Consider the following 12,762-nt stretch of genomic DNA (forward strand, 5'->3'; position numbering starts at 1 on the left):
ACCCCCCTGCCAAATTTCATTTCTTTGCTGCAAGCATTAAGGCACTAGAACTACTCAGAAAATGGTTAGAGTTATAATTTAAGGTGGAATCATATTCCTGCCACTTCTTCTCTGATAAGTGGTGGTAGTTAGTACATAAGTGTATATTTGTAAGTTGTGTGTGTACAGGTGTAGCTTTATTTTTTACCTACATGCAGCTTCCTTAGCAGAAGGAAAGGGCCACTGTTTATTTTGGGTGCATTACTTTTGTTCTCAGCGTGGGCATCTACATGTGAAATTAGTGTGACACAATAAACTCCGGTGCAGTTTGCTCCAGCGTTTATTGTTTCCAGGTGCAGTGTTTACACATGCACCCAGGACTGCAGTACATTGAGCCAGGACAGTGCAGCCCTGGCTGGCAGGGAGTTTGGGGCATCAGGCTGCCAGTCTGGAGCTGCTCTGCCCTGGCTCAACATGCTGTGGAGGGGCTGCCAGGGGCACAAGGGTGCTACAATGTGGGGCTAGCTGACAATCAACCCCTGCACTGTAGCACCTTCATGCCCCAGCCAGCTCTGTTGCCATCTACACATGTGTCAGGAAGTACTAACCTATGGTGGAGTTAATCAATTTACTTTGGCCTAATATCTCCGCCTGTGTAGATGGTGACACTTTACTGTGGAGCTAATTAGGCAATTCTACAGTAAGCATCTTGTGTAGATGCCCTTAGTTTTGCTTTAATTGGTCCATCCATTTTGGCCACCATTACAGCTATCTAAATAAAGTTTTTCATGAATCTGCCATTAATGAACAGCACTGTATTGTACACAAACAGGAAAGCAGCTAGTATGTGCTTTCTGTAAGTTAGTGTGTCCCCAAATCCTTTCACCATGGATCTGAAATGCAAAAATCTCTTCCCCTGCACAATCTTTAAAGCAGTAAATTTGATCCACAAACAACTTTTTTCATACGGTTTGATAGTACATCTTGATAGACAAACTTAAAAGGGTAGTACAGTGCTAAATAGTTTTGTAGATTTTTCTTTATACATGAGTACAGTGAGCAATAACATTTCTTTTTAATTTAAAGTATTACCTCAGTACTCTTTGCTACAATGAACCTCACCCACTGAATGCATGTACCCTGTGGTTAAAGCCAAATATTTTAAATTTAATGGAAATAGATAACCTCCTGAAGTTCCTTCCATCCCTATTTTTGTATGATTTCTATGCTTCTGTGAACTGTACCCACTGGAAAAATTTAAGTGAGAAAATAATTAAGAAAATAATATTATTTATTTGAACCTTATTCAGTGGCCACCATTTAGGTGTTTCCAAAGAAAAAGCCTGACGCTTCTCACTGTTGCATGTCCCTGTGACTGGTTCTTAATTGAGTACCCAACTGAGATTCATCATTGTCATAAATAGAAATATTCTCCTTGTTAGAAATGGGGAAAAAAGCTTAGATAAAAGAATAATTTGGGTAAAACCTATGGTTGTTCAACACTTGTTAATTCATTACATTTAGTGATTTAACTTACAGAAATCATGTAGCTTGTAACTTTCATTAAAATATCACTGAATATTTCAATTATTATTTTTACCACAGTATATCCTTAACTTAATGACCCTTATTTTTCAACCAGTTTTCACTGTAAAATAAATGCATTATTTATGGTGATAGGTTAATTTTATACAAGCTCAACCTTCAGCTAAAACTACGATATATGCAGGTTTTTGCTAGAACCCTACAGCTTAGTTTAACCTATTTTGCACTTCGGTCACAAGGGAATGAAACAATACCCCCAGGAATGAAAAGCAATAAAATAATGTCTATTTCAAATACTTGTAATACTTAAAATGAATTGGTGTAGCCACTACCCTTTGTGACCTTATTCCTGAGTTCGCATTTTGAATGGCACTTCAACAGCCTTTACTAGCATTTGAAACTTGAAAGTAATTAACTGTTCTTTCAGCATGGCTACATAAATGCCTTAGGTTGCTCTATAAAAGTTCCATTTCACGTCTGGGTTCACGAAACAGCATAATGATTTAAATTGATGCTAAATCATTTTGATTTAAGTTAGACCTGTTTAAAGATGCACAGTTTCTGCATTAAGCTATAGCTTATGTACTGCAGAAACAATAATTAAAAAAAAAGACAGTAAATTTCTAATCCCTAAAAGGTGAAGCTAGAGTTTAATATCATATATTGATAGCCACATATAATAAAGTTTTCCCTCATATTCTTTAAATGGCCCTGTGGGGCTCCCCTATTTTCTAATTGTCCTAGAGTGTACGTTGTATTTTAACCAAGATTTATCTGTTACTAATTAGTAAGCATCATTCAAAATATTTTGGGCTGTTGCCAAAGTGAGTATGTTATTCATGTGGGAATCAGTAAAAATGTCACCATAGTATAGTACGTCTAATACCACTCCTTGTATTTGCTCAATTGCTGACATCATGTTTCAGCATGGTGTTTGCTAAATCCTATCTTTAACTTGGGCAGCGGGTATGTACAATATGGATTATAGTCCTCACTGGAAATGCAGCATGGAATTCCTGCCCAGTTAGTATTTTGGAGAAAGTAGCAGACCTTTAGAATGCTCAGATCCTTATCTCCCAGCCCCCCGCTCCACCATCCCGAGCAGGGAGCGGGGTGCTGGCAGATCCAGCCAGCACCAGCTCCGCAGCATCAGGATCTCCCAGAGCCAGCCCCTTGGTCACAGAGCTGGTGCTGGGTGATAACCATCTCCCAGCCCAAGCCCTGCAACTGCAGCTCAGGCTGGAAGATAAGGGTCTCTCCTTTTGGTGGCAGCTGGAGATCCTGTTCCCTGCCCAGCTTTGTGAGTGTGGAGCTGGGCAGGGAGCAGGCTGGCAAGCTTTTTCGTCACTCAGCTCTGTGCTTATGGAGCTGAGTGAGGAATAGGCTACCCAGCTTGTTCCCCAACCAGATCCACAGTTGTAGAGCTGAGCAGGGAACAGGCTTCCCAGTTTGTTCCCCACCCAGCTCTGAAGTCATGGAGCTGAGCAGGGTACAAGAAACTGTCCTGGTCAGGGGCAGGTCCCAGCCCCCTGCCCTGATCAGGGAGCCACTCTGGTAGCAGGCCCCACCCTGGCAAGCAGGCAGTCCCTTGGGGCAGGGTTTAATGTCCCTGCCTTGGCCAGGAGACAGCTGTCTCCTGGCCTGGTACTCCCTGCCAGGCCCTGGGCTAGCACCCGGGGGAGTCTGGAGCTTCCCCTAGTGGCAGCTGGAGCTCATTGCAGGGCCTCAGGAAGTGGGATATGTTCGTTGCCATTAGCAGCAAATCTGCTCCCGCTTCCCTGCATGTGTACACGCCTACCCGTGAGCGTTAAAACTATGCATCCTTTGCTGATGCATAGGTGAGATGTATTAGGCCAAATTCTCTTCCGTTACTCTGGATCTAGTTAACCAGTGTTCCAACTGTTTGCGCAGCCCAGCAGCTGCAGGCAGGTAGTGTCCGCTGGTCCCAGGGCTGCAGCGGAGGCAGGCAGCTACCTGCAGCTGGACAAAAGCAGGCTGCGGCCAGTGGCTGTTGCAGGCTCAGGCCGGCGGTGGCTCCATGCTCTTCCCGGTGCTCTGCCTGCCTCTACCCCAGCCCTGGCTGCAGCAGCCCTGGGAGCTGCTGGCACCAGCTGCCTGCACCAGGGCACGGTGCAGCCCAGCGGCTACAGGGAGCTGGTATTGGCCGCTCCTGGGACAGCTGCAGCAGGAGCTGGGGTGAGTGCTGAATCCCGCACCACCTGGAGCTCTGCTTGTCCACACTCACGCCAGCCTGTGCTGGAGCAGCCCCAGGAGCAGCTGACACAGGAACCTATCCCTATTTCTTATATTATAAAGTAGGTTCACTTTATGCAAATTCGATTTATGCAGCGTTCTCCAGGAACTCATGTACCGCATAAATCAAGGGAAACCTGTAATGCTAACGTTAAATGATTTACCCATAGTTTAATATATAAGATATTAAAACATGAACTCAGAAATTTCTAGTCTCTAGCCCTGGGCTTACTCTGACCCCCTGGGCCTCAAAAAAGATTTTTTGAAAGTGCATTGACACTGTAACTGAAAGGATACTGCCTCCACTTTGCTCAGCACAGAGGTCTGAAAGTTTACAGAGGAAGAAGTACAAATTGGGAATTGTGTTATTCTTGTCAGCAAGTCAGCCTCCATCAGAAGTAAACTGAAATATCAGTTCTAATTCCAAAAGTTACGTGTAAATATAACAAACATTTTACATCTATAGAGAAATGTATGTTGATCTTGGATGCAACTCCTTGATTGTGTATGAAAAAATGCTAGAAATACATATATTTTAACATTTGGTGAATAGGTAATATACAATTGTATACAGTTTATATATAGTTTTATATCAAATGGAGGTTAACATCTCTCAGTATGGTAAGCTAATAGAGTTCATTTAGAAAGTTTATAGTATATTTTTTTTTGTTCAAAACTGTAACCAAAAATTAAATTTGTAACAGTGTTTCTCATAGGCAGCCCCTCCAGTATAGCTTACGAAAATCACTGTTTATTTCACCAGTCTCTAGCTGGTAGCCTAAGGGCAACATGTTGCTCACAAGACCCTCCAGCCTGGGTCATAGCCACAAGAAATTTTACTTTCCACAGATGCAAGTTTCTTCAGATTGATCAGGATAGCAAAGTGTGAAGATACCCAGAGTACATAACTTGCTCAATACTGTTGCCTAGGGGTCAGCAAAAGTTGCTTACTTGAATTTTATGGAAAGAATAAGTATTTGTAGAATAATTTTTAACATTTGTTTTGCTTCAGAGCCACCTGTTCCCATTGCTCCACCTCAGCTGTCTTCAGTTGGTGCAACATACTTATGGATACAGCTGAATGCCAATTCCATCAATGGAGATGGACCCATAATTCAGAGGGAAGTGGAGTATCGCACTTCAAGTGGAACTTGGTATGACATACAACCAGTTGACTCCACAAGCTATAAAATTGGGCACTTGGATCCGGATACAGAATATGAAATCAGTGTGCTGCTTACACGACCAGGTGAAGGAGGTACCGGATCCCCTGGCCCAGCTCTTAAAACAAGGACGAAATGTGCTGGTGAGTACCAGGCAGAAGCTGGAAAAATTGTAAACATCTCACTGATGTCGAAACCAACAAATTAGTTCAGTAACAGTTGGCATCATCTAGCTTAAACCTGCATGATGCAGGAATTAATGTCAAAATGATTTTTTTTTAAGTAAAAGCCATTAGTGTTTGCAAACGGTGACCTTGAAACTAACATATAGTGTCACAGTACATTAAGTCGTACCTGTTTGGGCCTTTCAGTGATTAGTGCAGAATATGATGTAGTTTCAAAATACTGGACTTTCAGATACACAGCATGCTGTTGAGCTTTCTCTATTTCATTGCATCTTCCTTGTATCAATGCTAGATTTCTTAGATTTTTATTTTTTGAGTTAATGAAAGAAACTTGATTATTTCTTGCAGAGCGTATAAATGAGAATATAATAGATATGAAAAATGGATTTAATAATAGCAATTATTCATAAACAAGATTTAGTTGAGAAGTGTTTTATGACATAGCTGACAGTATGTTCTTTTTTTAAATGATATCCTGTGAGTTATGTTGTATAGATACCTAGGGCTCTATAATGTAATATTGTAATTAGTAGCATTGATTTCTGCCTGTAAAAAGGTAAAGATTGAGGGCTATAATAGAAAGAAAGTTGGACAGTAATGCTGGTGAAAAGTAGTGTTACTGTTAGTTTGCTATTCAGCTGTAGGAAAATAAGTAAAACATACTGCAATACAAATTCTTTTTGGCATTGTATTTTCAGTGATTGTGTTGATAGGGTTACATATTTATTTTAAAAATTGAGGTTCTTTCTAGTCTAATATTAGGAATATGGCAATAGAATTTCAGAAGCATTTTTTACCTTTCAAAACCCAAGTTGGAATATGCAAATAAAGAATCAGTATATCTGAAAAATCAGATTTGTAACGTGTTGTTTAAGATGCCTGGGGATTCATACAAAATGTAGGTATGAAGCTTGCTGCGAGCTTAAATTTGGCCTAGAAATATATTACTGTGTGCCTTTATTGGATTTTTTGATAAAGAAAAAGAGCAACATAGGGTAGAATTTAAAATGTGTAATATATATTTATCCTTGACAATTTAAATCCCCTTCCTATGCAGCAAAGCTGGCAGAAGGCAAGGAGAAATTCACAAAAAAAGGAAAATAATTAATCCCAGTTCTGTATTGATGCTCATCTGTTAAAGAACTGATCTCTAATCAGTTGTCTGATTTTAAAAGCATAGAAAGTAATTAGAAATATTTCCAGTGAATCCAGGGGTTAGTTAAGCCTTTCAGACCTGTCCAGGAACCTTCCAGTGACTGAATGATGCATTGCAAATAGGAGGAGTATTTGTCAGCATCCATATTATTTTTTCATGGGATATAGCTGTGGTGATGTTGTATTCAGATTCCCAGTATTATGCCATTTTGAACAAACTGTTGTCAATATTGGCTGGCTGGCTGGTTGGTTTTTGCTTAAAGAGTTTTCATTTCATGACTGAAGGATAAGGTTTAATTAAAAAAAAAAAGCATTTTGTCAAAAGGGAACATAAGAAACTAGATGCTAGTGTCTGCAACATTTTCCTTATTAGACTATAATAACAATTAAGATGGTCAGAACTTGGGTATTAAATCCATCATAGAGTTTCAAGGGTCCTTGGGCCAAAATGTTTTTCATACGTGAATAAAATGTACTTAGCTTTACAGGTACAGTAAATGTCTATTCAATCCATTCATGGTCACTTCAATTACTTTAAAATGAAACTACCCTGCTTTGTTTTTTCTCTCTTCATCCTATGACTACAGACCATAAGGTTAGAGGCTGAGTTAATGAGGATTACTATACTGAGAGTTCAGAGAAAGACACGGAAAATTCAGAACTTTAATTGTACATCTGTGCATTGTATGCTTTCTGCGGTCATTTTAGCAGTTGGGATGATGGACCATTAAAACAAGTATCTATTTCTGCAAAATAGTATCCACTGAGAAGTGCTTTATTACCTAGTGAACTATTGTGATATAATTTGTCATTTCATGAATCTAGCAAGCTGTGCTGCAGTTTTTCTTAAATTAAAATGCATAAAGTGGTAGCTAACTGAAAAATTAAAATTATGAATGACAGTGTTAAATGCATCTCTACAATTTGGGTTTTTTACAGCTAAAGATGCTTGCTTTGAAGGTGTAGTGGTTATTGGTTAGCTGCTAGCAAGTGACATGCTAATAACTGGCTCGAGGGGTTAAAAAGAGATGCTGATAAACTAATGACAAAACAATTAAGCTGGGAGGAGTGAAACAATGCTATTCTCAAATGTGTACCATAGAATTAATAAAACTGGAGTCTTTTAAGAGAAGAGTCATTGCACCTTTTTAATTACTGTGATAATTGTATGCTGTTTGCTTGTTCCCTTGGGGGGGTCTATTGAACCACTCTGAGACTGGAGGCACCATGCTAGACATTCAGTAATCTTAATAGTTCTCCAAAGTGTTTGAAATATGTTTTCATTTTAGCAAAATGAGATTTCAGGGACTTCTAATAGACAAGTGCTATCTGAGCTCTAGTAAATAAAAGCATCTATAATTAGAATGCAGAGGAAATAAAGAAGCAAACTCCTCAGACTTGGCAATACCATCCTCAGTGGACTAGTATTTATGTGTTTTGTAAAGGGCTTTGTTTTGTTGTGATGAAATGCAATATAAATAGGATGCCGAAGAATTGATGTTCTGCTTTGGATTAAGTTTAAGTACTTGAGTTCAGATTTGAAAAGAGAAATGAATTGTGTTCAGAATTTAATAACTGAAATCTTTTGAATTCTTCTCTCAGATTTTCTGTTGCTTCGGACTACATCATAATCAAATCCAGAAAAAAGGTCTCTCTCACTTTTGCATATGCCCTGGAACCAAGATCAGTTAAGGATCAGTTTGGGAATTTGAATCATAAGCTGTTCCACTACCCCAAGCTCAGGATAAATGTGGTTGGTTGTATGTCAGAACAATTCCATGATACTGTACGTTGTTAATTATTCTGGTGCTCTTTCTGTATTCATGCTTGTTAACTAAAAGCTTCAAAACAGAGACTAGAAGTTCCAGGTAAAGTAGAATCACTACACAAACACAAAAGCACCCTAGCTATTCGCTCTGCCAAGTCATTGTCCTGGGAACAAAAAAATCAGTTTGATAACATGGACTTGCATGCCAGCTGCCATTTTGCTAAACTCCTATTTTGCTTTCTCAGCTATAGCTAGCAGCTGAATGACTGCACAAATAGTTTATTGAGCTAAAGTTTCAGGCGAGTTGTCCTGTGCTTGAAAACAGGCAAAGTCCCAGAGCCAATAAAGCTAGCTAAGCCATGTCAGAACTCCCAGTTTTAAGGCCGTCAGAGTCCAAATATGTATGTAAAAAGACCAGAATAGTTAAGTGTTTATAGGCTCCTCAGATCTGGAGCAGCCTTTTTCTAGTGTTTGTTTCCCATACAGATATCTTTGACATACAATTTACAGCAAAATACCTGCTGCCATATATCACAACACTTGAAAGGAATTCTGTTATTTTAAAGGAACAACAAGTGCCCCTCAGACAGTCTTCTGCACAATTTGATACTGTGAAATGACTTTTCGAAACATACTCCTTAAGGACTCTTTTGTATGCTTTCTTAAACTGTAAACCACTGGGCTAGAATGCTGTTGACATACCTTGTGTTGACAAATTCATTGTTAAAGCAAGCAGCTTATACAGAGGAGTCGATTGGACTGTTATGGGGTAAATAACTTTATGGAGCTGCATTCTATTTTTCTCCTTCTGTTTCTCTAATTCTTCCACAGTGACATTTCCAAGTCATACTGGGAAATGATTGTTTATTTCCTCGCCTCAGTTATATGAATCCTATGAAAATAAAAGAAAACAAAATTATTCCTTTCAAAAGAGCTTATGGGAACTGTAAGAGGGAGCCAGAGGCTCTTGTTACTTTAAGGGGAGCAGGCTAGCTTTGCTGTGTAGGGAGGCAGCTGGTCAACAGCTAGCTGCACTGCAACAAGCTTATTGTGTGGAGCAGATTCTCAGGCAGGTTGAGAGTAAAAGCTACAACCAGCTGGGTTAAGCTGTAGCAGGGAGGGACACACTGACCACTAGGCACAATTGAAACTCCTGTGCTTGACTAAGGAGTCACCTGACTGGAAGAGGCAGTGCTCCAGGGCATATAATCTCAGCACCTGAAGCAAGCAGGCTGCCTTGCTTTTCATGCTGCCAGGAGCTGAGTTCAAAGGAAAGAGGGACTGAAAAAGACAGCCTGGCAAGCACTCAAGCCCCCCATGAGAGTGGGGAGGTGATAGCTCAAAGGGAGGTAGGATGTGCAGGATGGTAAAAAACCCAGATTGGGGCAGAGTTTTAGTTAGCAAGCAGTTTCTTGTATTTGCATTATGTTTACATTGATACTAGAGGACTGGGTGTGGCTGAAAGGGGTGGATAGGAGCCCACAGGGGCCATGTGAAGGGACCCCATTTAGAGAATGGGGATAGTAACCCTGCAGAGCCAGGAAATCAGGGGACTGAGTCCAGTTAAAGGGGCCACGGGCCAGAGATGTGTGAGAAGCTTTGCCAGACCCAGGGGTGCCAGGAGGCTGGGTTAGACTGTGAGCAGCCTTGCCCTGGGTCAGGGATGCTAGGGGGTGCTGAGTTAACCTGGGCCAGGAGCACCAAGGAGGCTGTGTCAGATGACAAGGAGCCTAGCCTGGGTCAGGGATGCCAGGGGGCTGGAGCACAACTCAAGACAGGGGCCAGGGGCCCAGAGACCAAAATAAAGAGCAGGCTGAGGCCAAAAAAGCCAAGCTAGAACAAGCGGGCCAGGGCTGGAGGCCTATGACCAGAATAATGGTCTAAAAGCAAGGAAACAGAGGTCCCTTCAGGCAGATCTAGAACACTGTCAGAATGACATCTGCGAGGTATGGGTGTGATTATAGGGGAAGTTGAAGGGCACAAATATAGCCCATAAGGCATCTGGTGCCCTAAGGCACTGACAAGGCTGCCAGGGCCACTGCTTAATGCTCTAGGGCAGGGGTCAGCAACCCCTGACACGCGTGCCAAGCATGGCACGCAAGGCCATTTTGCTCAGCATACCACTTCTAGCCCAGGCTTTAAGCAGCTGCTGCCAGCCACAGAGCCCAGGCTGCTCCTAGCAGGTGGCTGGGAGGCTGCGAACATCTGCTCCGGGCTCTAGCATGTCGGCACTCTGGCACCTTCCAAGGTAGACATCGTGGTTTTTTTGGCACTCTGGCCAAAAAAAACACATTTTCCCTATACTCAATAAGAAACATCAAGGCATGGCAGGATAGGTTAAAAAAGGGAGGGTATCCCAAGGAGCCATAGTGGGGCAGGGACCACATGGCCAACAGGGCGTGTTCCAGCCACCCCTGGGGGTCTGGGCATTGTTACAGACCATTTGTCTCTAAACTTAATATACATGCGTTTTCTTAACTTGGAAGTAGACTCTTCTCTTTACTAAGTTACATTTACTGGTTAATAGCATGTGAAAAAATAAGGCAGTTTAACCAAACTATTTACCAGGTGAAGGATCTACATGCTAAAGTAGTAAGGAACATTTTAATTAATTTCACTGATGCTGCTTTCTCTTCTACCTCACTACCTTAACACATCAGAAAAAAAACTTCCTCTCAGCTCTATTCAATTATTAAGTCACTATCCAATGTTAGTTGTGAAAAGACTGTTATCCCAAGAAGATTCACCATAATCTGCAAATGAATATGCTGGCAAAGCAAAGGAGCTCTGAAATTCCTACCCACAAGGCCTTGCTCTTACTCTTGTCAGTCGCTATTCTGCTATAATGTTTGTGGCATAAAAAAATCCATCTTTATTTTCATTGTCTGCCATTCACAGGAGCATATGTTTTCATTGATTGAGTGATTGAAATATTTACGTTGACCAGTCCGTATATTTAACCCCTGAAATCCCCTCTTACCCTGTACTGCCTACAGTAAAAGTTCAGAGAATTGAAGTACAAAAATGGAGTGAAAGGGAAAATTCATCTTACCTGGAATTGTTACCTGTATTGTTTCTTCCATTTGCTAAAGGGTTGCATAGTGCATGATCATTTGATCGTATAAGATCCCTAAACAGCTAACAACCTTTGAAGGAAAGTAAAACTGAGATAAGATAAGTCAGAAGTCATGTAGGTTACATTTTTCAAAACTTTTGGGCTGATGTAAAGCCAAACATGACCTTCCATTCTCTCCACTGCTGATTTTTAAATGCTTACCACAAATGCACTAATTTTCTGCCATTGTGCAACCTTTAGCTGCATTAGACTGACTGGGATGTGCTAATTTCCCTGTTGTCTTGACCAGTCCTTTGGCTGACATAAAAGCAAAATGTTTATGATCCTTGCTCAAAAAGACAACAGATGTCTAATTCCTGATATTGTCAAAATCCTCCTTCTTCCTGTAAATATCAGAAAGACTTCATAAAGGAACGGTCCTAATGTGCCTCTAGTTTTGGCCCATTGAAAGCTCAGGAAATCACCATGAAGATGGGATCAACAAACCTCTGATAAGATTCTCTTGTTAATCTGTTAGGGTCACTGCTTCCCCACTACACAAAAGCTGAACAAACCTTCCTCTTTTCCGTTGGCCTCTCCAGTAAGTCATGTTCCTGAATGTTATGCAAATACTCTTGCAGCTAATAAAAAAAGAACAGTTTGGCCCTGAAAAAGTTTGCTACTATAGTTCAAAACTCTTTTTGGCATGACAGTACAGTCCCAGTAAATCTGCCCAATACTAGAATCCTATTATATCCAAGACAGTTTGGATCAAAATCCTTCTCTATTATCCCACACCTCTGGCTTTTAAACATACCTGCTTTCCTCTCCCATATTGTACCTAATGAAGATCTCTGCTGAACTCAGTACTGCAATCATGAGATTCATAGTATAAGCATTTCTTCATCTTGCAGCCAGCCCTAGAATGCTTGGTAGAGTCTGATATAAATCGAGTGTGCAGCTGCCTGGAATAGCTACAGTTACCCTGCTTGGGACCTAAATAAAATATGTTGGGGAAATGTTCTGCTAGGTTACTTACTTAGACAGTTAAGTGATGCCTTTAAATTCATCATTCCAAATCCTAAAGCTACTGTAAACTTTAACTGCAAGCAACAACACTACAGCATAATAAGGAGCCTGTTGCAGAACACATGTTTCATGAATATTTTCACTGTGAAAGTAAATAGTCACAGGCTTAACAGAGGCAGCAGCAATGGTTGCTATAGTGTCCCAGTACCTTTATTTGCTTCCTAATTGCAAACCATTCCAAGAAAAGTTCCTCTTTCCTGTAAAAGTCAAAGCTGACACTGCTGTCTGACAGATGAATCACAATTTTCAGGTATGCAGGAGAGAATCCTAAAGATTGTAACGGTAGTTCAGGCAACTAAATTCCTAGTGAGATTTTTGACCATTTCCCTTGCGTAGAACAGTGAACTCATATGCCCAGAACAAGGCATCCTAGTAAAATGCTTTCACTGTGATGAACCCTGTGCAGAAGCCTAATCCTAACCAGCTGTTGGCAGCTGCAAAGAATTTCTTCCTTGGCAACCCCACAGAAAATATATACCTGAGAACAAATATATTTGTCTTTCTTCATTGCCTCTGCTCCTTAGATACTTGCTAACATCTTATCAAGTCCTGGCCTTCTCCTTGTCTTGC

The 12,762-nt window shown here is 40.9% G+C and overlaps 1 protein-coding gene across 13 annotated transcripts in view; it reads left to right on the forward strand.

The window, feature by feature from the left end:
* The window catches only part of PTPRM (protein tyrosine phosphatase receptor type M), a 725,043-nt gene that overhangs the window by 314,086 nt on the left and 398,195 nt on the right, over positions 1 to 12,762 (forward strand). For all 13 annotated transcript variants that reach the window (XM_059724225.1, XM_059724226.1, XM_014606664.3 and 10 more), the window contains one exon: positions 4,790 to 5,083. In XM_059724225.1, coding sequence (XP_059580208.1) covers positions 4,790 to 5,083 — 294 coding nt within the window. The remainder of the gene's footprint in view (positions 1 to 4,789; positions 5,084 to 12,762) is intronic.

This window comes from Alligator mississippiensis, chromosome 3 (assembly GCF_030867095.1).
Source record: "Alligator mississippiensis isolate rAllMis1 chromosome 3, rAllMis1, whole genome shotgun sequence".
In the NCBI taxonomy this organism is placed as follows: domain Eukaryota; kingdom Metazoa; phylum Chordata; order Crocodylia; family Alligatoridae; genus Alligator; species Alligator mississippiensis.